This window comes from Polyodon spathula, chromosome 11 (assembly GCF_017654505.1).
Source record: "Polyodon spathula isolate WHYD16114869_AA chromosome 11, ASM1765450v1, whole genome shotgun sequence".
In the NCBI taxonomy this organism is placed as follows: Eukaryota; Metazoa; Chordata; class Actinopteri; order Acipenseriformes; family Polyodontidae; genus Polyodon; species Polyodon spathula.
The window spans coordinates 15,374,461-15,399,860 of NC_054544.1; the positions used below are offsets into that span (position 1 = coordinate 15,374,461).

Consider the following 25,400-nt stretch of genomic DNA (forward strand, 5'->3'; position numbering starts at 1 on the left):
GTCGATGAACATATTATAATTTCTAGGCTTATCAATAACAGAATACATTATGCATAGCTCATTTCCCTTGAATTTTACAGTTTCAGAAGAAATTGAGAGCAGAGAAGAAGTCTCTGCTGTCTCTGTTTCTGAGCAGCACATCGTCACCGAAGAGAAAAGGTAATTAAAATAGTTTGGACTTTTGATGCTGACAGTAATGTTTTTAGTTCCATATAATGCATTAATTTAATTATTTTGTATTTATTTATTTTCAGTTTTTCTGAATCAAGACAAGAGACCATGTCAGAGACCAGCGGTGCTGCAGAGTCTGTTGAATCTGGGGCAGGTGTTGCTGCTTTCTTTGTAAGGAAACCTACCGTGCAGAAACTAGTTGAAGGAGGTAGTGTTGTATTTGACTGTCAGGTTGGAGGAAGCCCCAAACCACACATTTACTGGAAAAAGGCTGGAGTGCCTCTGACTACTGGATACAGGTACTTAAAATATAGTAATAATATATTTCATATGTTTGTACACACATATCTCTGACTTTGAGATTAAGCTGTGGTAGGTTATAAGCATTTATTTTATCTTTTTTTATCCTTTTAGATACAGAGTGGCATACAACAAGGAAACTGGAGAATGCAAACTGGAGATCTCTATGACATTTGCTGATGATGCAGGGGAATATTCTGTTGTTGCCCGTAATCAGCTTGGAGAAGTGACTGCCTCAGCTAACCTATTAGACGAAGGTCAGTTCAATAAGCGACATCTGATTGAATTTGTTATAAAAACATGCCTTGCAGCTCACAGATCCACTGACAGTTATTTCTGCCATATCTAACAATACGTATTTACAGATTCATTAAACATGTCTTTAATATAAGTGGTCTTATATAGGTATCATGAGGCTCATTCTTGGTTATTGATGGTCTTTTACTCTTGTATTGCAGATGAATATGATGCTTACATGAAGCAGTATCAAATGACTCAAGTGACAACATTTGTGCAAGAGCCTAAAGAGGCAGAAGTTGCACCAGCTATTACCTTGAGTGAATATGAACAAGAACAAGTTCTTCTCCAGAAAAAAATGGCTAAGCAGACTGTCATGATGAAAAGATTCGTACAGGAGCAGGTAAGGAAAAAAAAAATCTATTTTTTGATTATAAATCAGGCTTTTATATTATTTAAAAGTTTATCAAGTATATGTTGAAGTAGTTGGTCATTTTAAATAATAATGTTAACTACTCAACAAAACAAAGCCAACGCTAAAATTCATACGGTACATTACAATTTTGATTCATAAGTTTTATTTATTTTTATAATTAAATAACAAAAAAAGGAAAAAGAAAACATGCAACTATGCACCATGCATTTAACACTGGGTCACTGGGCTAACGGCTCTCATTCAAAATCCTTTTATTTTCCCACACTTAAAGGAATATCAGATTTCTGCATTTGAAGAAAGACTTATCAGAGAGATTGAATACAGAATCATCACGATTACTTATGAGGAGCTTGTCTCAGAAGACGGAGAAGAAATGATGGTGGATGTCCCTGAACATGAGAGGACTGAACCAGGCATTGAAATCGCATTGAAAAGCTATAGAATCCTGGAAGGAATGGGCGTCACTTTCCATTGCAAAGTGTCTGGACGACCGCTTCCAAAGGTATAATTACAGTTCTTATCACTGTGACATATTTAAACAAGCAAAACAGATATTGAAAGCTTGTTTCTAAGCTCAGAAGTAACATGTGGCTGGGATGATGTCTCTTTCTTTTAAAGATCGTGTGGTTCATAGATGGCAAACGCATAAAACAAGGGGGTCGTTATCAAATGGAGGTTCTGCAGGATGGCAGGGCCAGCCTGCGCTTACCAGTAGTGCTGCCAGAAGATGAAGGCATTTACACTGCGTTTGCCTGTAATGTAAAAGGAAACTCGATTTGTTCTGGAAAGCTGTATGTGGAGCCCACTGCTCCAGCTGGAGCTCAGCTATACTTTGCTGAACCAGAAGCAATCAAGAGAATCCGGTACACTTCATTTAATTTTTCATATATTTTTTATTTATTAAGTCTGTGGCACTATTACATGTAACCAGCAATACTGGTTTAATTGTACCTCCTTAACATTTATTATAGACTGATGTTTTGGTAATTTATTATTATTATTATTATTATTATTATTATTATTATTATTATTATTATTATTATTATTATCGTAGTGGTATTAGTATCAGTATTGTTGGTATTGGTGCTGATTCTAATTATTTTGTTGTGGTTGTTCCCTTTTAGCTCTGTCTCCCCACGATCTCCTAGCCGCTCTCCAGGCCGTTCTCCAGCACGCAGACTGGATGAAACAGACCAGGGCCAGCTGGAGAGACTGTACAAACCTGTTTTTGTCTTGAAACCCTCATCCTTTAAGTGTGCTGAGGGTCAAACTGCACGATTTGACTTGAAAGTTGTTGGCAGACCTATGCCTGAGACCTACTGGTTCCATAATGGTGAGAATCCTCTACTTAACTATTATTAATACAAGGCATGAAAACTACTTTAATTGAGCCGTACAATTGAACTTTTATGTAATATTACACTAATTCTGTGTTCCACTTCGTAGGCCAACAAGTGATTAATGATTACACCCATAAAATTGTGGTTAAGGAAGATGGTACACAGTCAATGATCATTGTTCCTGCCATGCCTCATGACTCTGGGGAATGGACTGTAGTTGCTCAGAACAGAGCTGGCAAAACATCTATTTCCATGACCCTTACTGTGGAAGGTAGTGTACACACCTCATGAAATCACACTTGTACAGTATTCTTGTTACTCACATGGAAGTTTGTTTACTGACCTATCTTTTTTATTATTATTGTTACAGCGAAGGAAAACCTAGTGAGACCCCAGTTTGTGGAAAAGCTGAAGAACCTGAGTGTTAAAGAAGGCACTTTAGTTGAGATGGCTGTCAAAGCTATTGGAAACCCAAATCCTGACATTGTGTGGCTGAAAAACAGTGATATCATCTCTCCACACAAATATCCAAACATAAAGTAAGTTTCTTACTGTACAATTAATATGCTTAACCTGAGTATCCAAAGGCAAACAGAGGTAATAGTAAATATTTAAAGTAATACTGTATGATTTGGTGATTTTTTTTCTTCTTCTTTAAATTAGAATTGAAGGCAATAAAGGCGAAGCATCCTTTAAAATTTCATCAGCAGCTAATGCTGACACTGCGTGGTACACAGCAACAGCCATCAACAGGGCTGGCCGTGACACAACAAGATGCAAAGTCAATGTGGAAGTAGAATTTGCAGAACCTGAACCAGAAAGGAGATTAATTATTCCAAAGGGAACATACAAAGCCAAAGAGATATCAGCACCTGAGCTGGAGCCTCTTCATATGCGTTACGGACAGGAGCAATGGGAAGAGGGTGACTTATATGACAAGGAAAAACAGCAGAAGCCACACTTCAAAAAGAAGCTTACTTCTGTGAGGATGAAGCGTTTTGGACCTGCACACTTTGAATGCAGACTGACTCCCATTGGAGACCCAACAATGGTGGTTGAATGGCTGCATGATGGCAAGCCTTTAGAAGCAGCCAACAGGCTCCGTATGATTAATGAGTTTGGTTACTGCAGTCTTGACTATGAAGTAGCATATTCTAGAGATAGTGGTGTAATCACCTGCAGAGCAACTAACAAGTATGGAGTTGATCAGACTTCAGCAACCCTGATAGTCAAAGATGAAAAGAGTCTTGTTGAAGAGACTCAGTTGCCAGAAGGCAGGAAAGGAATGCAGCGGATTGAAGAGCTTGAAAGAATTGCTCACGAAGGTGTACTTGTAGGAGTCACAGACGAAATTTCAGAAAAGTCAAAGCCTGAAATAGTCTTGTTACCTGATTCTGCAAGGGTACTTGAAGGTGAGACTGCAAGATATCGCTGCCGAGTCACAGGGTATCCTCAGCCAAAGGTCAACTGGTACCTCAATGGACAGCTTATACGTAAAAGCAAGCGTTTTAGGCTTCGCTATGATGGCATCTATTACCTTGAAATTGTTGATTGCAAATCATACGATTCAGGTGAAGTCAAAGTGACAGCAGAAAACCCAGAGGGTGTTGTGGAGCACACTGTGAAGCTCGAGACTAAACAAAGAGAAGACTTCAGGTCTGTTCTGCGTCGTGCCCCTGAACCGAAAGTTGAAGGCTCACAACCAGAGCATGGAAGGGTGCCATTTGAAGTAGTAAAAGTAGAAAGGCCACCTGAAGCCCCACAGAGTAAAGAAGTTGTGAAACTTAGGAAAACTGAGAGAGTTACTCATGAAAAAGAAACAGAGGAAACAGAAGAGCTCCGAAGTAAATTTAAACGCAGGCAGGAAGAAGGATACTATGAAGCTATCACAGCTGTAGAGCTGAAGTCACGGAGAAAAGATGAATCCTATGAAGACATGCTGAGGAAGAGGAAGGAAGAACTTCTTCACAGGATCAAAGCAATACCCGAGGAAGAAAAGAAAGAACCTTTTCCAGAGGGCACAGTGACCATCCCAACTATCAGGCCAGTCAGGGTTGAGCTGTCACCAAGCATGGAGGCTCCCAAAATCCTGGAACGTATCCAGAGCCAGACTGTTTCTCAAGCAGATGAGGCTCATTTCCGTGCTAGAGTGGTAGGAAAACCTGAACCTGAGTGCCAATGGTTCAAGAACGGTGTACAGCTTGAGAAAACTGAACGTATCTACTGGTTCTGGCCTGAAGATAATGTTTGTGAATTAGTAATTAGAGATGTGACGGCTGAAGACTCTGCCAGCATCATGATTAAAGCCGTCAACATTGCTGGAGAAACTTCAAGTCATGCATTCTTGCTTGTACAAGGTAAGGAAAAATGTCTCCAAAGTCTTGTTGTATGCACAATATCTGTATAGGTAATATAAGTAACAGCTAATGGAATTAAGGTATATATATATATATATATATATATATATATATATATATATATATATATATATATATATATATATATATATATATATATATATTAATATATTATTATATTAAGTTAAATCCAGTTTCATGATATTTAGTTGGTAATTTATTTTTTTTAATTTACAGCCAAACTAGTGATTACCTTCACTGAAGAGTTGAAAGATGTTAATTCCAAAGAGAAAGACACCATGGCAACTTTTGAGTGTGAAACATCTGAGCCATTTGTCAAAGTTAAATGGCTGAAAAACAATGTGGAGATTTTTTCTGGTGACAAATACAGGATGCATTCTGACAGAAAGGTCCATTTTCTTTCGGTGTTGAGCATTGATATGAGAGATTCTGCAGAGTATTCCTGTGCCCTAGTAGAAGAAGAACACGTGAAGACTTCTGCTAGTCTTATTGTTGAAGGTAAACAAAACCATTTTCTCCCAGTAAAATAATCATAAACTCAGCCATCCATCTTTAATATTTTGTAATTTAAATATATGCTGGTCTATCTCATTTATTTATCTTTTCACTGCTCTTGTAGCCTGTTGTGATCAGTGGTGACAAAATTATATTTGTTTTATAGGTGCTCCACTTGAGATTATCAAGAAACTGGAGAATATTGAAGTACCTGAATCCTACTCAGGGGAACTTGAATGCCTTGTTACCCGGGAAGATGCCAAAGGGACATGGTACTTTGGGGATGTTGAGATTAAAGCAAGCAGCAAATACGTAATTGCTTCTCGCCGTGGTCGTCACAGCCTTACTGTGAAAGATGTTACAAAAGAAGACCAGGGACAGTACAGCTTTGTAGTTGGTGACATGAAGACAACTTCCACACTGAAAATGAAGTGTAAGTTATTATCACTTATATGAAAGTACTGGTACATTATTCATGGAAGAATTAAGAAAGTGCTACAATTTGAAATTATTATGCATGAGATTTGACATATTTTTGGATTTTATTTTCAGTACGCCCTGTCACAATGATGCAAGGTCTTGCTGACAAAACTGTCTGTGAAGGTGATATTGCCCAACTCGAAGTTAAATTCACTCAAGAAAACGTAGAAGGCACATGGATGGTGTCTGGTCAACCAATCCAGCCAAGTGAACGTGTGCACATTGTGATTGACAAACAATCTCACATGCTGTTAATTGAGGATGCAACCAGGGGAGATGCTGGTGTCTACTCTTTTGTAGTGACTGGACATGACCTTTCAACATCAGGACGACTGACTATTCAGAGTAAGTCAGAGCTCTTTTTATTTATTTTCCATTTTCAAAACTGAATTTCTTGAATGACATTGCACTGTTTTTGTCTTCAGGTATCGATTTTGTGATCCCTTTGAAGGATGTAAATGCTGTTGAGGGAACAAAGGCAGTTCTTGAAGCCAAAGTCTCAGCTCCAGATATATCTTCAGTTAAATGGTTTCTAAATGACCAGCAGATAACACCAAACGACAGAATCCAAACTGTAGCTAAAGGAGCAAAGCAACGTTTATCGTTCACCAGAGCGTTTGCCTCTGATGAAGGGCAATACAGACTGGTGATTGGCAAAGTTGAATCACGCTGCACTATGTCAATTGAAAGTGAGTTTTTTTCATGATTTTTATATTTTGTTCTCTATAAGAAGTTCTTTAAAATAAAAATACTAATGTATTATTATTTTTTAAAGGAATTAAGATTATTAAAGGGCTGGAAGATCAGGTATGCACAGAAACTCAAAATGTTACCTTTAATGCGGAGCTGTCGCATCCTGGCATTGATGCAGTATGGATGCTTAAGAACAACCCCCTCAAAGCTGGTCCCAAGTACAAGATTGAAGCAAAGGACAAACACTACACATTGACTGTTAACAATGTAATGAAAGACGAGGAAGGAGAATACACATTTTCAGCTGGTGAGCAAACATCGACTGCAAAACTTACAGTATCAGGTAAGACTAATTCAAGCTATTTTTCTGTTTGGTAAAAAAAAAAATAAAAAAAAATAAAAGATTAACATCAAACATTCTGTATGAAAAAGTGGAAAGGTTCAGGTAACTATTCTATATTTGCTGCACCTACAAGCAACATTGGGTATATTCTTATGTGTTAACATTATTATCAGACTTTTTGTAATCAAACTTATTTCATACAGTATGCTTGTTATAATTATAAATTACATATCATTTTATATTGCATGTACATTAATTTTCCAGGCCAATTGGCTGTTGTTTGAAGTGTGTTAGTTCAATAACATCTAATATCATATTTTCAACTAAAGCTGATAATAAAAACTTGTCTCTGTAGATAATTATTATGTAATTAACTATTTACCCCTCTAGGTGGTGCCATTAGCAAACCACTCGAGGATGTCACTGTAGCTGAATCCCAGACTGCTGTTTTTGAATGTGAGGTGGCTAACCCCGATTCAGATGGCAAGTGGTTCAAGGATGGCAAACCAGTTGAGTTTAGTGATATTATAAGAAGTGAATCAGACGGAGCCAAAAGACGTCTCATTATTGAGATAAGCAAACCAGATGATATTGGTGAATACGCCTACCAGGTTGCAACCTCGAAGACATCAGCTAAACTAAAAATTGAAGGTATGGCACAGGAAAAGTTATTTATTTATTATAGTGCAGTCATATACAAAGGTATTTGTGTGGAATTAGAGGCAATATTAGGTATGAACAAGTAATTTACCTAAATTGCATTTTATTGTAAAAAAGACCACACTGGAGAACTTCTATTTTAAACAAAGTTAGTATTACTGTATATATAACTCATACTTTCTATTTATCAGCTGTCAAAATTAAGAAGACTCTAAAGAATCAGACTGTGACAGAAACTCAGGAAGCTGTTTTCAGTTTGGAGCTCACCCATCCCGATGTGAAAGGTTCTCAGTGGATTAAAAACGGGGTTGAACTTCAATCAAGTGACAAGTATGACATAAGCATTGTTGGCACTGTGCACACTCTGAAGATTAAAAACAGCACCACACAAGATGAGTCTGTCTATAGTTTTAAACTGGGAAAACTGGGAGCCAATGCCAGGCTACATGTAGAGAGTAAGTTATACATTACAAAATGAAACATATGAAGAAAGAATAGATTGTGGCACTTTGCTTTTTTTGTCTTTAACATTTCTTTCTTTGTTTCCCCTCTTTTAGCTATTAAGATTGTTAAGAAGCCAAAAGATGTCACTTCTTTAGTAGATGCAACAGTTTCCTTTGAACTGAGCCTGTCTCATGACAATGTGCCCGTTACATGGATGTTCAATAACGCAGAAGTTAAAGCAAGTGACAAATTTAAGATGATGTCAGAAAGGAAAGCCCATAAACTGATCATTCAAAACGTTACCCCTGAGGACGCTGGGGATTATACAGCCCTTGTGGGACATCTGGAATGCAAAGCAAGACTGTGTGTTGAAGGTAAGTTTATTTTCATATACCAATCTGTTTTCCTGTACCAATTACATGAAAAGTAGCAGGATAAAAGGGAGCTAAATGGAGTGATAATGTATTACTTGAACTGAAATTTGACATCGCAGCCTGCTTATGAATATTTTATTTCCCATTAAAAAATGTTTTACTGAATTGGGCTGTGGTGCATGTTTTTGCATTTTTGTCACTACATTTAAATATTCTTGTCTACCAAGTAGATTTGTGTTAAGTACACATAGCTAGACAGGGAGATATTTACCTTACCAGAAACATTTACAAAAATATTTTGTTTTCAGCTTTGCGCATCACTAAGACTATGAAGAACATTGAGATTCCCGAGACAAAGGTTGCAACCTTTGAGTGTGAAGTATCCCACTTTAATGTCCCTGCTCTGTGGCTGCAAAATGGAGTTGAGATTGAAATGAGTGAGAAATTCAGAATATCAGTTCAGGGCAAAGTTCATCAGCTGTTAATCATGAACACAAGCACTGAAGATTCTGCAGAGTACACTTTTATCTGTGGAAACGACAAGGTCTCCGCAACACTGACAGTGAATCGTAAGTCATTCAACCTAACCCGATGTATAACTCATTCATCTTTTTTAAACTGTTTCTGCAAAGATTCAAATCAAACCATTTTCTTTCCTTTTTCAGCAATCCTAATTACCTCAATGATGAAAGACCTCCATGCACAAGAGAAAGACACCATAACCTTTGAGGTCAATGTAAATTATGAAGGTATCACCTGCAAGTGGTTGAAGAATGGTGTTGAGATCAAATCAACAGACAGGTGCCAAATCAAGTCCAAACAACAGAACCACACACTCTCTATCCGCAACATTCACTTTGGGGATGCTGCAGAGTACACTTTTGTTGCAGGGTCATCTGTAACGTCTGCCACTTTATATGTGGAAGGTAAAAATATTAGTCGCTTTGTAACTGAAACTCATAATTTTATTATTTCTTAAAATGTTGGCTTACTGAATGGATTTGTTTTCATTCTTTCTTTTTTCTTTCTTTTCTTTAGCCCGTCTTATTGAATTTAGAAAACCAATTAAGGACATCAAAGTTGTTGAGAAGAAGAAAGCCACCTTTGAATGCGAGGTCTCAGAACCTAACGTTGTTGTACAGTGGATGAAAGGTGGCCAAGAACTTGTGCTCTCTGAAAGGTAATACTCACTTTCTTGATGAGCTTGACTTCCTCCTCTTCCCCCAACCCCTCTCCATCCATCCCTGTTGTTTTACTAGGGGACTTCAACATCCACCTTTTCAACCACATCCACTCTGCTGGATTTCTCCCCCTTCTCCACTCCTTTGCCTTCTGTCTCTCCTCGTCACCCCCCATTACTCAGTGGGCCGTCAACTGGACCTTGTCTTCACCTGGGACTGCTTGTTGTCCCTGCCCTCTCGGTCACTCCTCTCGACATCTCTGACCTTTACTTTATCTCCTTCTCTGATGCTCCCTTCCCTTCCTGCTCGCCAACCACCTCTGTCACCTTCCGTCAAAACCTCTGTTCCCACTCCCCCTCTGTCTTCTCCTCTGCTGCCCTCTCACACCTCCCCTTTGTCGACTCCTCCCAGCTCTCTGTAGACTCAGCTACCTCCACCCTATTCTCCTCCTTCACCTCCTGCCTCAACTCCCTTTGCCCTCTCACCTGTCGACCTGCCTGCCTCTCCCCACCCGAGCCCTGGCTCTCGTCCGTGCTCCACTTGGCTCATACCGAACTGGATCTATTTTGCTTGCTCCTCGCTTCCATCTCTTCTACACTCATCTCTGCAAAACACTCCTACTTCTGTTATTCAGTCCTCCACTAACAATCTTCGTAAACTTTTCTCTACCTTCTCCTCCCTCCTAGCCCCCCCCCACCTTCTTTCATCATGGCTGATGACTTTTCCTCCTTCTTCTTCTCCAAAATCTCAGACATCTGTAAACTCTTCACTACCTTGCCTCCTTCCCCACCCATACCTTGTCCTCTGCTCACTCCCTCCCCACCACGCTCTGCAACCCCTACTATTCTACCCTTCTTTTCCTCCTTCTCCCCCCTTTCGACTGGTGCCCCCCAAGGCTCAGTCCTGTTTTCTCTCTACAACCACTCCCTGGGTCACCTCGTCTCTTCCCACGGCTTCTCGTATCACTTCACTGCTCGCATCCAATTCAAAACTCTTGTACTCGCCTATCGCTGTCTTGACCATTCTGCTCCCTCCTATCTCCGGACTATCATTTCTTCCTACACCCCCACTCACCCTCTCTGCTCCTTCACCTATGGCAGACTAGCTGTACCCAACCCCCCCCCCCCCCCCGCTTCCCTGCTTCCAGAGCCTGCTCCTTCTCCACCCTTGCCCCTCAGTGGTGGAACGACACAACTGCGGTTATCAGGACTGCTCAGTTAAGAACATAAGAAGAACATAAGAAAGTTTACAAACGAGAGGAGGCCATTCAACTCGTTTGGTTGTTAGTAGCTTATTGATCCCAAAATCTCATCAGGCAGCTTCTTGAAGGATCCCAGGGTGTCAGCTTCAACAACATTACTGGGGAGTTGATTCCAGACCCTCACAATTCTCTGTGTAAAAAAGTGTCTCCTATTTTCTGTTCTGAATGCCCCTTTGTCTAATCTCCATTTGTGACCCCTGGTTCTTGTTTCTTTTTTCAGGCTGAAAAAGTCCCTTGGGTCGACACTGTCAATACCTTTTAGAATTTTGAATGCTTGAATTAGGTCGCCACGTAGTCTTCTTTGTTCAAGACTGAACAGATTCAATTCTTTTAGCCTGTCTGCATATGACATGCCTTTTAAGCCCGGAATAATTCTGGTCGCTCTTCTTTGCACTCTTTCTAGAGCAGCAATATCTTTTTTATAGTGAGGTGACCAGAACTGCACACAATATTCAAGATGAGGTCTTACTAGTGCATTGTACAGTTTTAACATTACTTCCCTTGATTTAAATTCAACACTTTTCACAATGTATCCGAGCATCTTGTTAGCCTTTTTTATAGCTTCCCCACATTGTCTAGATGAAGACATTTCTGAGTCAACAAAAACTCCTAGGTCTTTTTCATAGATTCCTTCTCCAATTTCAGTATCTCCCATATGATATTTATAATGTACATTTTTATTTCCTGCGTGCAGTACCTTACATTTTTCTCTATTAAATGTCATTTGCCATGTGTCTGCCCAGTTCTGAATCTTGTCTAGATCATTTTGAATGACCTTTGCTGCTGCAACAGTGTTTGCCACTCCTCCTACTTTTGTGTCGTCTGCAAATTTAACAAGTTTGCTTACTATACCAGAATCTAAATCATTAATGTAGATTAGGAATAGCAGAGGACCTAATACTGATCCCTGTGGTACACCACTGGTTACCACACTCCATTCTGAGGTTTTTCCTCTAATCAGTACTTTCTGTTTTCTACATGTTAACCACTCCCTAATCCATGTACATGTGTTTCCTTGAATCCCAACTGCGTTCAGTTTGAGAATTAATCTTTTGTGCGGGACTTTGTCAAAAGCTTTCTGGAAATCTAAATAAACCATGTCATATGCTTTGCAATTATCCATTATCGATGTTGCATCCTCAAAAAAATCAAGCAAGTTAGTTAGACACGATCTCTCTTTCCTAAAACCATGTTGACTGTCTCCCAGGACCCTGTTACCATATAGGTAATTTTCCATTTTGGATCTTATTATAGTTTCCATAAGTTTGCATATAATAGAAGTCAGGCTTACTGGTCTGTAGTTACCTGGTACCACCAAGGTACCACCCCTGTGTCAAGAGACTGCTGCATGATCTTGGTTAGCGGTTTGTAAATTACTTCTTTCATTTCTTTGAGTACTACTGGGAGGATCTCATCCGGCCCAGGGGATTTGTTTATTTTAAGAGCTCCTAGTCCCTTTAGCACTTCTGCCTCAGTTATGCTAAAGTTATTTAAAACTGGATAGGAACTGGATGACATGTGGGGCATGTTGTCAGTATCTTCCTTTGTAAAAACTTGTGAAAAGTAATCATTTAATATATTTGCTATTTTTTTTTCTTCATCTACGATTTTGCCATTTGTATCTCTTAAACATTTAATCTCCTCTTTGAATGTTCGCTTGCTGTTGTAATATTGGAAAAACATTTTGGAATTGGTTTTAGCTCCCTTAGCAATGTTCATTTCTATTTCTCTCTTGGCCTTTCTAACTTCCTTTTTGACTTGCGTTTGCAGTTCTGTGTACTCTTTCTGCGTACTTTCTTTTTGGTCCTTTTTTAATGCTCTGTAAAGTGCCTTTTTTCGCTGAATATAATATATATATATATATATATATATATATATATATATATATATATATATATATATATATATATATATATAGTGCCTATAGAAATTCTACACCCCCTTGAATCTTGTTCACATTTTAGTTCCTGACCACCGTCCGGTGCCTCCTCAAGTCATACCTGTTCAAGACATAGCTGTTCGTCTGTAAACACTATAACTCTCGACCATGCTAGACTATATGGCACCCACTTGTACCAGTACTTGCATCAGATTGTACTTGCACTGAACTGCTCCATACCTTGCTGCATTCAACTACTGCTCCTACTTATAACTACTTACTATGTCTTCTATTTGATTATACTTTTATAGGTATCTGTACTTACTACATGTTATCGTACTTACTATATGTTCTTACTGGATTTTACTCATATAAGCAAATCGTTACTGTAAGGTTTAACTGCACTTAGTCGAATTCGCTCTTATAGTTACTGTATGTTTAATTTTGCTCTTACATTAATTGATTTTATTGTACTTTCATATCTGCTCTCATCTGTATGATATTCTGTAATGTGATGTTTTATAATGTGATGCTATGTACTGTGATAACTTGTAACAATTGTAAGTCGCCCTGGATAAGGGTGTCTTCTAATAAATAAATAAATAAATAATAAATAAATATATATAATATATATATATATCTATATATATATATATATATATATATATATATATATATAATTATTCAGATATAATATAAATGGATAAAGAAATATGGGTTGCCTATGGTAAATGTCAAAGTACTGTATTTCAGTCTAATACAATCCTAAATTTGCTTTAACATTTTTTCTGCAGGTTTAGAGTTTCAACAGAGAAATTTATACATCGTCTAATGATTTCCACTGTGCACATGTCTGATGCTGGGGAATACTCAGTTGTAGCAGGAGGGAATATGTCCACTGCACATCTTACAGTAGAAGGTCGTGACATTAAGATATCTGAGCCTGCTGAAAAAGACATCACAGTAAGATTATTTCACTTTTTCACCTAATGGAATGGAAAATAACCACAATCTTTGCAGGTGCAATAGTATTGAATATAAAAATTCAATATTTTTTTTTCTCATTCTTTTTGGTAATAGGTTTTTGAACGACAGAGAGCTGTAGTTGAATTTGAAGTGAATGAGGATGATGCAGAGGCTTGTTGGCTCAAGGATGGAGTGGAAATTAACTTCCAGGTTCAGGAAAGGTTCAAATATGTTGTCATTCGAAAAACTCATCGTATAACTATCACAGAAACCATACACAGTGATGCTGGTGAATACACCTTTGTGGCAGGAAAAAACAGAAGTGTGGTGACACTTCATGTTAACGGTGAGTATGTAAAGGAAAAAAAAAAAAAAAATCTTATTTGTCAAAGCTGTACAGTCTTAATAGATTTTATTTTCTATTTCCAGGTTATTGTTTTTTTTATTTAATGACAACACTGACATCATTGAGTGTTGTGCATGTGTGTGTGTGTGTGTGTGTGTGTGTGTGTGTGTGTGTGTGTGTGTATATATATATATATATATATATATATATATATATATATATATATATATATATATATATATAGTGCCTATAGAAATTCTACACCCCCTTGAACTTTGTTCACATTTTATTGTGTCAGTGCCTCAGAGTTTAGTGCATTTAAATGAGGATTTTTTTCCACTTATCTACACACCATACTCCACACTCTTAAGGGGAACAAAGTTTTTATTGAGAAAAAATATATATATATTAAAAATACAAAACTGAAAGATCATAATTGGATAAGTCTCCACCCCCTTGAGTTAATACTTGATGGAGTCACCTTTGGCAGCAATTACCACTGTAAGTCTATTTGGATAGGTCTCTATCAACTTTGCACACCTAGATTTGGCAATATTTGACCATTCTTTACAAAAAACTGTTCAAGCTCTGTCAAGTTCCTTGGGGAACGTTGATGGACAGCAAACTTCAAATCATGCCACAAATTTTCGATTGGATTTAGGTTGAGGCTCTGACTGGGCCACTCAAGGACATTTACCTTTTTGTTCCTTTGCCATTCTAGTGTAACTTTGACTGTGAGCTTTGGGTCGTTGTCATGCTGAAAGGTGAACTTCCGTCCCAGTTTCAGCTTTCTTGCAGAGGGCAGCAGGTTTTCCTCAAGGACTTCTCTGTACTTTGCTCCATTAATTTTCCCTTCTATCCTGACAAGTACCCCAGTCCCTGCCGATGAGAAACATCCCCATAATATGATGCTGCCACCACCATGCTTCACAGTAGGGATGGTGTTCTTTGGGTGATGCGCCAAACATAACGCTTTGCATTTAGGCCAGAAAGTTCCATTTTAGTTTTGTCAGACCACAAAACTTTTTGCCACATGGTTACATAATCTCCTGAGTGTTTTGCATACTTCAAACAGGATTCAAGGTGGGCTTTCTTGAGTAATGGCTTCCTTCTTGCCACCCTACCATACAGGCCAGATTTGTGGAGTGCTTGGGATATTATTGTCACATGCACACTTTCACTAGTCTTGGCCATAAAATCCCGTAGCTCTTGCAAAGTTGCCATTGGCCTCTTGGTAGCCTCTCTGATTAGTCTCCTTCTTGCTCGATCTAGGCAGGGCCTTGGTGGTACCGTACACCTTTCACTTCTTATTAATCGTCTTGGCCATGTTCCAAGAGATATTCAAGGCCTTTTGATAATTTTTTTATACCCATCCCCTGATCTGTACCTTTCAACAACTTTGTCCAAGAGTTCTTTGAAAGCACCTTGGTGCTCATGGTTGAGTCTTTGCATTGAAATTCACTACCCAGCAGAGGGAACCTACAGGAACTGCTGAATTTATCCTGAAATTATGTGAATCACTACAATTTAACACAGGTGGAGGCCACTTAACTTGGTGTGTGATTTTGAAGGCGATTGGTTACACCTGAGCTAATTTAGGATTGCTATTACAAGCGGGTGGACACTTATCCAACCAAGATATTTCAGTTTTTATTTTTAATTAATTTTCTACAAAATTTTAGAATATTTTTTTTCACTTGGAAGTTGTGGGGTAAGATGTATAGATAAATGGAAAAAAAATAATGCATTTTAATTCCAGGCTATAAGGCAACAAAAGGTGAAAATGTAGACTTTCTATAGGCTGTGTGTGTATATATAGTGCCTATAGAAATAGTGTGTGTGTGTGCGTGCCTGTGTATGTCAGCAATTTTTATTTTTGTGTTCGTGATGGTTGAATGCATGGTTTAGAACATATGAAGGAAAATGTGTCTAACTCCTAGAATGAATACACTCTCAAACTAGACAGTAACATGAGGGGCATTTCTTAATTGCCTTGTTTAATGAATATGCAGTAAATCAACTTTCTAAGGGATTGTTTGCTTTATATTTTAGTTCCTGAGATGCCACAGATTGTGCAAGAGCTGAAACCCTTAACAATCGACTGTGGTAAACCTGCACGCTTCTGTGCCATGGTGCGTGGCAAACCTGAGCCCCAGGTTTCCTGGTATAAGAATGACCAGAAGCTCTCTGCAGGCTTCAAATGCAAATTCCTACATGACGGAGAAGAGTATACTCTTCTGCTGATTGAAGTTTGCCCTGAAGATGCGGCCACATACACTTGTGAAGCCAAAAACGATTATGGTGTTGCAACTACCTCAGCATCGCTCAATGTTGAAGGTAAATATCTGTCTTTTATTTTATTTATCTGTCAGGCTGTCTCTGCACTGTGCTTTTTGTATTGTAATGTGTTCAAGTAAACAAGACAATTAATTGTGCTTTTTTTTCTTTATTTTCAGTTGCAGAGGTTGTTTCCCCCGAGGAAATGGCTACTCCTGCCATAGCTGCAACTCAAGATGCCTCAACTACTGAAGTGCAATCTGAAGGTATGTTTTCAATACAAGTGTCTTACGGAAATGAGGAAAGGGGTTCACTGTTCTTGTTACTTTTAATGTAACATGTGTCTGTTTTAGATACTGTTAAAACTGGATGTTGCTTACTTTTTACCTACAGCATACAAATATTTCAGAAATAATAAAAAATGTGACTATTTGAAAGAATTTAAGTAAGCAGTGAGATATCGGAGACTAAAATACATAATGACTGCACAAATAACAACTGTCTTAGTGCGTGGGTATGTTTTGTTTATTCAGCTTTTGCTTCTATGTAATATACATAGAAGTTAATGCTCAGTTAGAGCAGTGGATGTACCACTATTCCTTAAAAGACATGACAGCGATATTATCATAGATGATTGAGAGTTGTATTTTCAAAATTGATTGGCTAACATAAATAAGTGATCTTGGGAACGAAAGTTCAAATTTTTGGGAACTAAAGGATTACATATTCAATAGATGATGATGATGATGATGATGATGATGATGATTATTATTATTATTATTATTATAAAAATATGTTTGATGCCATGCAATTGAATAGTGGCATACTTCTTTTCAGGACTTAAAAAAGTAGAAGAATTTACATCCAACACTCAATGGCATGTTTCTACAAGTGTTGCAAGTGTTAAGAAGGAACCCCTTGGCCAAAGGCCTACTTTCATTCAGCCTATTGCGAGCTGCATGGTGTCACATGGGGAAGTGGCCAGATTTTATGCACATGTCTCTGGCATGCCGAAACCGGAAATCCGTTGGTTTCACAATCAACGATTAATACAGCCAACCAAAAATGTGGTGTTTCATTTCGATGAAATAACAAATACAGCCACACTCATTATTGTTGATGCTTACACTGAGCATGCTGGACAGTACTCTTGCAAGGCATGCAATAGTGCTGGAGAAGCAACTTGCACAGCTACACTTGAAGTGTCTGCAGAAGGTAAAATCAATTTATTGTTTGACGGAAAGTAGTTTTTCATGTCTCACAAGTAATTCACCAATATTAATTCTCTGGATTTTTTGGCGTAATGTCTTGTCGTCATGAAGTGCTGTGCTAAATAAATGCCATTGTTAACCCTAAAACATCACTGGAAAAAAAAACACATTATATTTTTCACAAATTTTCACAGTTTAACATCACTTAACATCTCAAAAAAATTTGTTTTTTTAGTTCTTAATTCTGTAAAAAAAATAACTGTCTTATTTATTGTAAGCGTGTGGTTTAAGGGTTAATGTCATCATTTCTGTGCACTGTTTCGTTCTTCATCGTCATACTCTTCATGGTTCTGTCAAGAAGATGCTCAGCGTCGTGCCATGAAAAATATATCTTCGTCCACCATTCATTCTTCACTCATATCACAGATCATGCATTGCAACTTTATCTGTTGACTCATCCATTTGACATGTATAGTGCAACCTTAGCAACTTGAGCTCTTGTCTTTACCTGCTGAGCAATGCTTAATTTCCTGTCTTTTACTACTCATATAGTGAAAACCATAGATAGGCAAAGCATATCAAGTACTGGAAAAGCCATAAAGGAAATAGTCACCTCTCAGACCATATCAGAGGCTCATGTTGAATCTCCAATGATCTCAAAGCAAACTGAAACTTATTCAGAGGAATTCAGATCTGTGGAGGAGCCCTCCTATGAATACAGTTGTCAAGTCTTTGAAAGTGCTTCTGAAAGGTCCACTGTGAAGAAGACTACATCTGTGAAAAAGTTGGAGGCCCAACAAGAAATTTCTTTTGTGAAACACTCAGAGACCATTGCCCTTAAGGGTCCTAAAGTGCTCCAAAAACTCTGTAATGTTAGACTGACTACAGGCACGGTGGCCCAGTTCATCTGCTCATTTGATGGTCAACCTTATGCTGAGATAGATTGGGATCATAGCGGCAAGACACTGACGGAATCTGAGAGAGTGAAATGCTCTCAAAGTGGAGGTGTTCTGTCTCTTTCAATCCTAAATGTCCAGTTGGGTGACCAGGGCCATTACAGATGTGCAGTAAAAAATAAATCTGGGGAAGCTAGAACGTCTGCACAGCTTACAGTGGAAGGTGGTTGAGTTTTTTGCTACCGCATTGAATTATTTCATATCATCCTGTTTTATTGTGTCATGCTTTCAGCTTTTAATTCTTAGCACAGTTTTAACTAAATAATTTATAGTACTATTTTTTTTTTTAATATGTAATGTTTTAATATAAACTTAGAGCTTTAAACATCAGCTTTAACAGTATTTTCATACATCCACTGACACTCTAATATATCATAATATTGACAGCTAAAATAGCATCTAAAACATAATAGCTTTTAATCTATAATAATTTTCCTAACTTTATTCTTACCCAGCTAAAGAAGCAAATCCTAAAGCAAAAAACAAAATTTCCTCTGATTCAGACACTAAAAGTTCTAAAACTGACAGAGACCCCCATGTAATTCCCACTGACCAAGGACAACATAAGTTCTCCGAGAAATCTTCAAGACCTCCACCACCGTCAACCCAAAGACCAAGAGGAACACAAAGGCAGAGAAGCAGAGACTACTATCCAGATGTTGTACCCTTTGAGGAGTTGCCAGAAACTGGTGCCACCATTCCAGAATTCCTACAAAAACTGGCTCCAGAAACTTTTGTTAAAAAAGGAGATGATGTTTCGCTCTTTTGTGTTATTAAGGGGGTACCTGCCCCTTGCGTGATTTGGCTTTATAATCAGTTGATTGTTGAAGAGTCTGCATTATGTTACTTGAAACATGATGGCTCTCTGTGCAGTTTAAATTTAAAGAAAGTTGACCCCAGTCAAGCTGGCACATTCACATGCAAAGTAGTCAATTCGGCAGGAGAAGCTTCGTGCAGCACACATCTCAGGGTGACAGGTTGGCAACCGCATGTTTTGGTCCTTCTGAATGTGAATTCATCATTCATTTCACATTTGCATCCCAGGTCTAAATTCTCATCGGATTCATTTTTGGATGAAAAAACCTTTTACCGTACAGTATTTAAGGCATGATAAGACATGTTCCAGAAGTACACCAAAGGTTGCAGAAGACCTCTGGATTAACATAAATGATCTTAAAAAATAAATATCCATATGCACAAATATAACTGTACATATTTTTTGTTTGAAACAAGCTGATAAGTTTGGAGCATGTACCTTTTTATCTCATTTATAAATTATTTTGAAAAGATACATGCAAAATGGGACATCACATTCACTGTGGTATAAGAAATAAAACATTATTACAGAATGAATACTTTACAGACTTTTCTGCTTTTATTCACAGACATAAAGAAAGTAATTCAAGAGGAGATTGAACGTAAAATTGAGTTGGAAGTAAAAGGTAAGATACATTTTTATAATTAGTCCAAAATGTTGTGGGATATATACCAGCAGTACAAGCTGCATGTATACAACTTCATTCGTTCTTTTAGGAGAAGCCTTGTTTTATATCTTAAATGTTTTCTTTTTGTACTGATTTTTATTTCAGATCTATTATTATTTACATTTCTATCATAGTTTTTGTTTGACTAATATGTGTTGCTTGCTTTGGAGCAGTTTTGGAATAGTTTGGATCTTGCATCAGTACATGCCTACATTAGAGCATGACATATTGAACAACTTATTTATATTTTATATTTTTTCAGATTTAAAGGTTCGGTATGTGTTTCTTTTAAAGTTTCCGACTTCTAGGAAATGCATCTTTAAAAGATATTGGACTAGCCAAATCTTTTTATTGCTTATTTTCCATGCATCTGGTATGCATTCTTCTTGCACACATATGTCTAAGACTGGCTTGCAGATAGTGGTATGTGGTTAATGTTGCTTGCTTTTTACATAACACTGTGAAATCTAGCAACTATATTAGTTCGAATAAACGCCTTCTCATACAATTTTAGTGTTTCTCATGATCATTTTTGTGATTGTCTTTGATACTCCATTGGCAATTGATTTGTTTCTTTCACTCAAATACCTGAACAATTTACCGTCTAATCAAAAGGATCAGAAAGGGCGTTTATTCAGCTGTCTGCAAGTCAGGTAAGAGTATTTTACCAAACAGACACTCCAAAAGCAGAGGAGAAAATTCCCAAAACACATTTTATTTTGAGAAAATTTATGCTTTTTTATGAAGAAGTTTCCACAGTTTGAAGAAGGAACAAAACAGCGAGCGATACTCGTGTCAGAATCTTTAAAAAAAGAACCAGGTCTTGCGTTTATTCGAACAAATATGGTGAGTGAATTTTTATTTATGGTCTTGTGATCTCTTGCATGCATTTAATTTTTCATTAATATTCCATTTCAAATATTTTTTCCATTTTTCATTAAATTAAATTTTTCTTATTTAATAAAAAATGAATTAAACCACTTTTTCTTCTTTCTAGAATTATTCTTCAGCGGTGGGACAGAATATTTGGAAAACAGAAGAGGTGCTTTTTCAGACACTGAAGACTATTTAGATCATGGATTGGTTTCTGCAAATCGTTGTTCAAGTAGAACATCTTCCATAAGTTCGTGGTCTGAGAGCATTAGGCCTTCTTTTACTAAAAAGCTGAAATTCAGATCTGTCATGGAGGGAGAGCCAGTAGCTTTCCGATGTAAGCTGATTGCCTGCCCACCCCCCAAAATCTCATGGTTTCATAACAACAGGCCAATTCCTAGAGAGACTCGTCGGGTAATTAAAACTGAAAGTACTATGCACATTCATAATTCAACTTTAGAAATTGAGAATGTGCAGGATAAAGATTCCGGGAGTTACAGGGTGTTTGCTATTAACAGTGAAGGTTCAGCAGAATCAACTGCTTCATTGCTGGTATCATTGGCTGAGGAACAAAATGTAAACTATTTAAGTTTTGTTAGACGGTCAGAGAAAACTCATGAAAGTATAGATTCTATGGTTGAGAAAAGGAGGGAGGCGAAGCTAAGGATAGACCTTAGATGTGTGGGATCTCCTTTTGATAAGAAATATACCATGAAAGGACCTTTGAGAGAACCATCTCCAAAACAGGGTCTGATGCGTACTATGTATTTTAGAACTTCATCTCCATCCAAAAAGCAGGACCTTCTGTTATGCGATACCGCATCAGATCGAGGCTCTCCTCATTTGTCAGAGAGGCTCAGTGACACTGAAAGTCTTCTTGAAGAAGATGTAAAAGTGAAGCTACATCTTTTACGGAGAGCTGTCAGAGAGAAGAGACTTTCTCTTTCTTCACGATCATCATCTGAATTTGATCTTGAATCTGTTGGGAGTGAATCAAGTTACACAGACTATATGGGGCGACTAAGAATCAAGCTTTCCTCTGTGTCTGATGTACACGGAAAAACAACAGATCAGGCTGAATCAAGTGTTAGTAAGAATTCCTCTGACTTTCAGATTAGGAAGGAAAGAATCTTAGGCCTTGGTATGCAAGAAGTAGAAACAGAAGCACCACATGAGGTAACTTCATTTCAAGAATCATCTAGATCAGAAACAATCAAGACCCTAAAAGAGCAATTTCTAAGTGAAGGATTCCCAGATAATAATGATGAAGAATTGAAAACTGAACTTGAGATGGATCATGAGATGGAAACTGTAAGTAAGAAGTATGGTGATAGCACATTACAGACAGAGAAGTCTTTGATCCAGTTGCCACTTAACTATCAGCAAGACATACCAGAAGACCAGAAAGATGATGAAATGGTATTTGATTTGACTGAGACTGAAGAAATGGCAGACATGGCACAGCAATATGAAGAGACAGTTTTAGGGATGGAGGATGATTTAACTGAAGAAAAGTTCATTACAACTGAGCTAACACAGGTTGACAGAGCTGAATATGTATTGCATGCAAAAGAAAGTGAAACATCGATTGAGCTAGCCATGACAAAACCAGAAAAGGAAGTCAACTATTTTATGAAAAAGTGGCAACCACGCCCTCCATTATTTGATAAAGAAATAGTGTCATTAGAAGCTGCCAAAGAAGAAGTATGCACATTTGAGTGTCTATTCCAAGGACATCCTCAGCCAACAGTTACTTGGTATAAAGATGATAGACCTATACCACGAAACCAAGATTATGAGATACATACAACAGATGCCAAATCTACCCTGACTATTTTGTATACTAGCAACGAACATCAAGGGGTGTATACTTGTGTAATATTTAACCAGTATGGAACAGCTACGACTTCAGCTTCTCTAAAGATTAAAGAAAAGGGTTTGATAAACAAAGAAACAGTTACCACCTGTGAGGTTCAAGTAACTGAGGCAGCAGAGATGACTGAAGAGCAACTTGATAGAATGATAGAAGAAGAACTAGAGTCCTACATAGACCCAGGTGAAGATTTCAGATCAACTTTGCAGATCCCCCAAGCAGTCTTGCCAAGAGCACGACATTCAGACTCATCTCTCCTTTCAGGTTCGGTTGAGATTATGATAACTGCACCTACACCAGTTCCCGAGCAAGATGATGAGATGAAAGAATCATTTGAACCAATTGAGAGAATCTCAGATGGCTCACCCCAAGATAAACTTGCACAAACAACCAAGCATAAATTTACATTTTCTTTTGATGTTGCTTCTGAACCCCCACAGGTAATACAAGAAATGAGGAGCACAAGTTGTGTAGAAGGAGCAACAGTAATGTTTGAATGTCTTATATCTGGAGACCCAGAACCAACAACAACGTGGATTCACAACAACAGATGCTTAAGTAGCAACAACAGCAAATACAGATTTGAACAAGAAGGAGGAATGTATAGATTATATATTAGTAATGTCTCCCATTTGGATTCAGGCAACTACAGGTGTATTGCTAAGAACAAAACTGGAGAGGTGGAAAGTGCATCTAATCTTAATGTTGAACCGACAAAGCACAGTTTTACTTATCCTAGGGATAATGCAACAGACATTAGTGAACATCAAACAAATAAAACAGAACGTTCTTTTGACACAACAAACTTACCAAAATATATGGTCCATATACAGGACAAGTCACATGTAGAAGAAAAGGGAAATGATTTACAGGAATTTGTATCAATGTCACATTCAAGAAACCGGAGAATAACCAATGAAAAAACTGAAGAAAATATAATCTCAGACTACAGAAACCCTCTTGAACCTCTTGGCATCAAGAAACATTCTGAGAGAAATAGTGTTCCAATTTCTGAAATCAGAAAATATAGAAATATAGGAAGGGAACAAGATGAATCAAGAGAACAATCTCATTGTCTACCAGAAGAACTGTCTCACCGCAGAATTCCACTGCGTTCAAAGGAAGTGGACTCAGCCAATGTGACAGAAATAACTGGATGTGGTTTGGCATCATCGGGTGCGGTAACCAAAGTTTCAAAAATAAAAAGTATGTTTGAAGCTCCAACTGAGCCTAAGATAAAGTCTAATTTAAGGGAAAGAATTCAAGAATGCCCTGAATTGTATTTTCCAGAAGAGCTTGTTCCTAGTAGGTCAATCTACAATGTAAGAGAAGTAGGTGATGCTGATAAGACAGAATCTGCTGTTTCTGATTATCAAGAAGAGTCTGTTTCACGTAGGTATATGCAATATGTAAGGGAAGGAGTTCCAATAGAAACAAAGGACACTAGTTTATCAGATCTGCCAACAGAGTCTGTTCCACTTGGCTCCATCTTCCCTTTCGGTGACTCCGCCACAGCCGGTGTAAGGAAAAGGGTTACACCGAGCATTCCAATACATTCTGTTCCACGTAGATCAATCCAACAGTTTAGAGAAACTTTTCCAGTTGATAAAAAGGAAAAACACATGTCAGAATTTCCAGGAGAGCTTGAGCAACGTAGCTTTATCCATCAACATAGTCACACAGTTCCAATGAACATTAAAGAAACAGTTGCATCAAATCTTCCATTCGAGCCTGTTCCACATGTTCATCAGCATAAGCAATGGGTTCCAAGTGATGCATTAAATATTTCAAAGGGGCCTGCTCCACTAAGCTTTGTACACCAGCTAAGGGAAACTGGACCCATTGATACACCGGACACCCCAGAGAGTCATTTTATTTCACTTGCCAGTTTGAGTGAAGTTGAAACCACTGGAAAGGAAAACACAGAAGAATATAATGTGCCCAAACTAGTAAAACCTGAGGCAATAATGCCGATTTGGTGTAAAAAACAAACTGCATCAGAAAATGTTACCAAAACTCCTACAAGACATTTTGTGGGTCTCTCAGATGAAGGTGGATATGAAGGAGGAAGAGTACAAAATAAAACTGGAATACCTGAAAGTAAGTCTAGTCCACTAGATAGTTCCCATGCGCACAGTGTTGTACATCATCATAACACCATTTCTACCCTTGGTAAAAGGATGGAGGATGAGCATCAACCTCCAGCCAGTTCAACAGTTTTGGAAGTTAAACCTGAATCTTCTGTTTTTTCCAGTGTCTATTCAACTGAGTGTCCACTTGGGGAAACAATAATGCCAGAGCAAAATGTAATGTCAACAGATGCAGTATCAAAGACACCAGAAAAAGAAAATTCGTTTTCCTTAAGTCAATACCTTCTTTCACATAGTGTCGGGACAGGTCAGTTTTCAAGTACACAGGAAGGTAGAGAGTTAGAACGGCAGGGGCCCAGCAGAAGCACTGAATTTGCAAAGTATGTGAAGGAGAATGCTGCAGAAGGAGTTAAGTTTCAAGGATGGGAAAGTGAAACAGTAGAAGACTCTAAATTACATGGAGCTGTTTCTGCAAAGATGTCAATACCAATACTTGACGCATCACAAAAAAGTGATGAAACTACTTTTTCCCTAACAGACTATCTTATGTCAGCAGGGCACCAGATGAGTCCTGTACAGATGCAGGAAAATGTAGAGGGAACTGTTAAGCAAGAGGCTGGGATAAGTTCACTTGAAGTTGAAGAGGTAACAT

General features: G+C 37.9%; 1 protein-coding gene across 1 annotated transcript in view; it reads left to right on the forward strand.

Moving 5' to 3' along the window:
• ttn.1 (titin, tandem duplicate 1) overlaps positions 1-25,400 on the forward strand; it is a 172,421-nt gene that overhangs the window by 8,778 nt on the left and 138,243 nt on the right. The window contains exons 15-41 of the mRNA XM_041263764.1: positions 81-159; positions 255-470; positions 586-728; positions 930-1,111; positions 1,416-1,646; positions 1,763-2,007; positions 2,269-2,477; positions 2,591-2,755; positions 2,855-3,023; positions 3,148-4,841; positions 5,079-5,360; positions 5,524-5,790; positions 5,910-6,182; positions 6,263-6,526; positions 6,613-6,873; positions 7,264-7,524; positions 7,725-7,988; positions 8,091-8,351; positions 8,660-8,920; positions 9,017-9,277; positions 9,390-9,531; positions 13,467-13,635; positions 13,753-13,984; positions 16,037-16,321; positions 16,441-16,527; positions 17,099-17,476; positions 19,814-19,870. Coding sequence (XP_041119698.1) covers positions 81-159; positions 255-470; positions 586-728; positions 930-1,111; positions 1,416-1,646; positions 1,763-2,007; positions 2,269-2,477; positions 2,591-2,755; positions 2,855-3,023; positions 3,148-4,841; positions 5,079-5,360; positions 5,524-5,790; positions 5,910-6,182; positions 6,263-6,526; positions 6,613-6,873; positions 7,264-7,524; positions 7,725-7,988; positions 8,091-8,351; positions 8,660-8,920; positions 9,017-9,277; positions 9,390-9,531; positions 13,467-13,635; positions 13,753-13,984; positions 16,037-16,321; positions 16,441-16,527; positions 17,099-17,476; positions 19,814-19,870 — 7,338 coding nt within the window. The remainder of the gene's footprint in view (positions 1-80; positions 160-254; positions 471-585; positions 729-929; positions 1,112-1,415; positions 1,647-1,762; positions 2,008-2,268; positions 2,478-2,590; positions 2,756-2,854; positions 3,024-3,147; positions 4,842-5,078; positions 5,361-5,523; positions 5,791-5,909; positions 6,183-6,262; positions 6,527-6,612; positions 6,874-7,263; positions 7,525-7,724; positions 7,989-8,090; positions 8,352-8,659; positions 8,921-9,016; positions 9,278-9,389; positions 9,532-13,466; positions 13,636-13,752; positions 13,985-16,036; positions 16,322-16,440; positions 16,528-17,098; positions 17,477-19,813; positions 19,871-25,400) is intronic.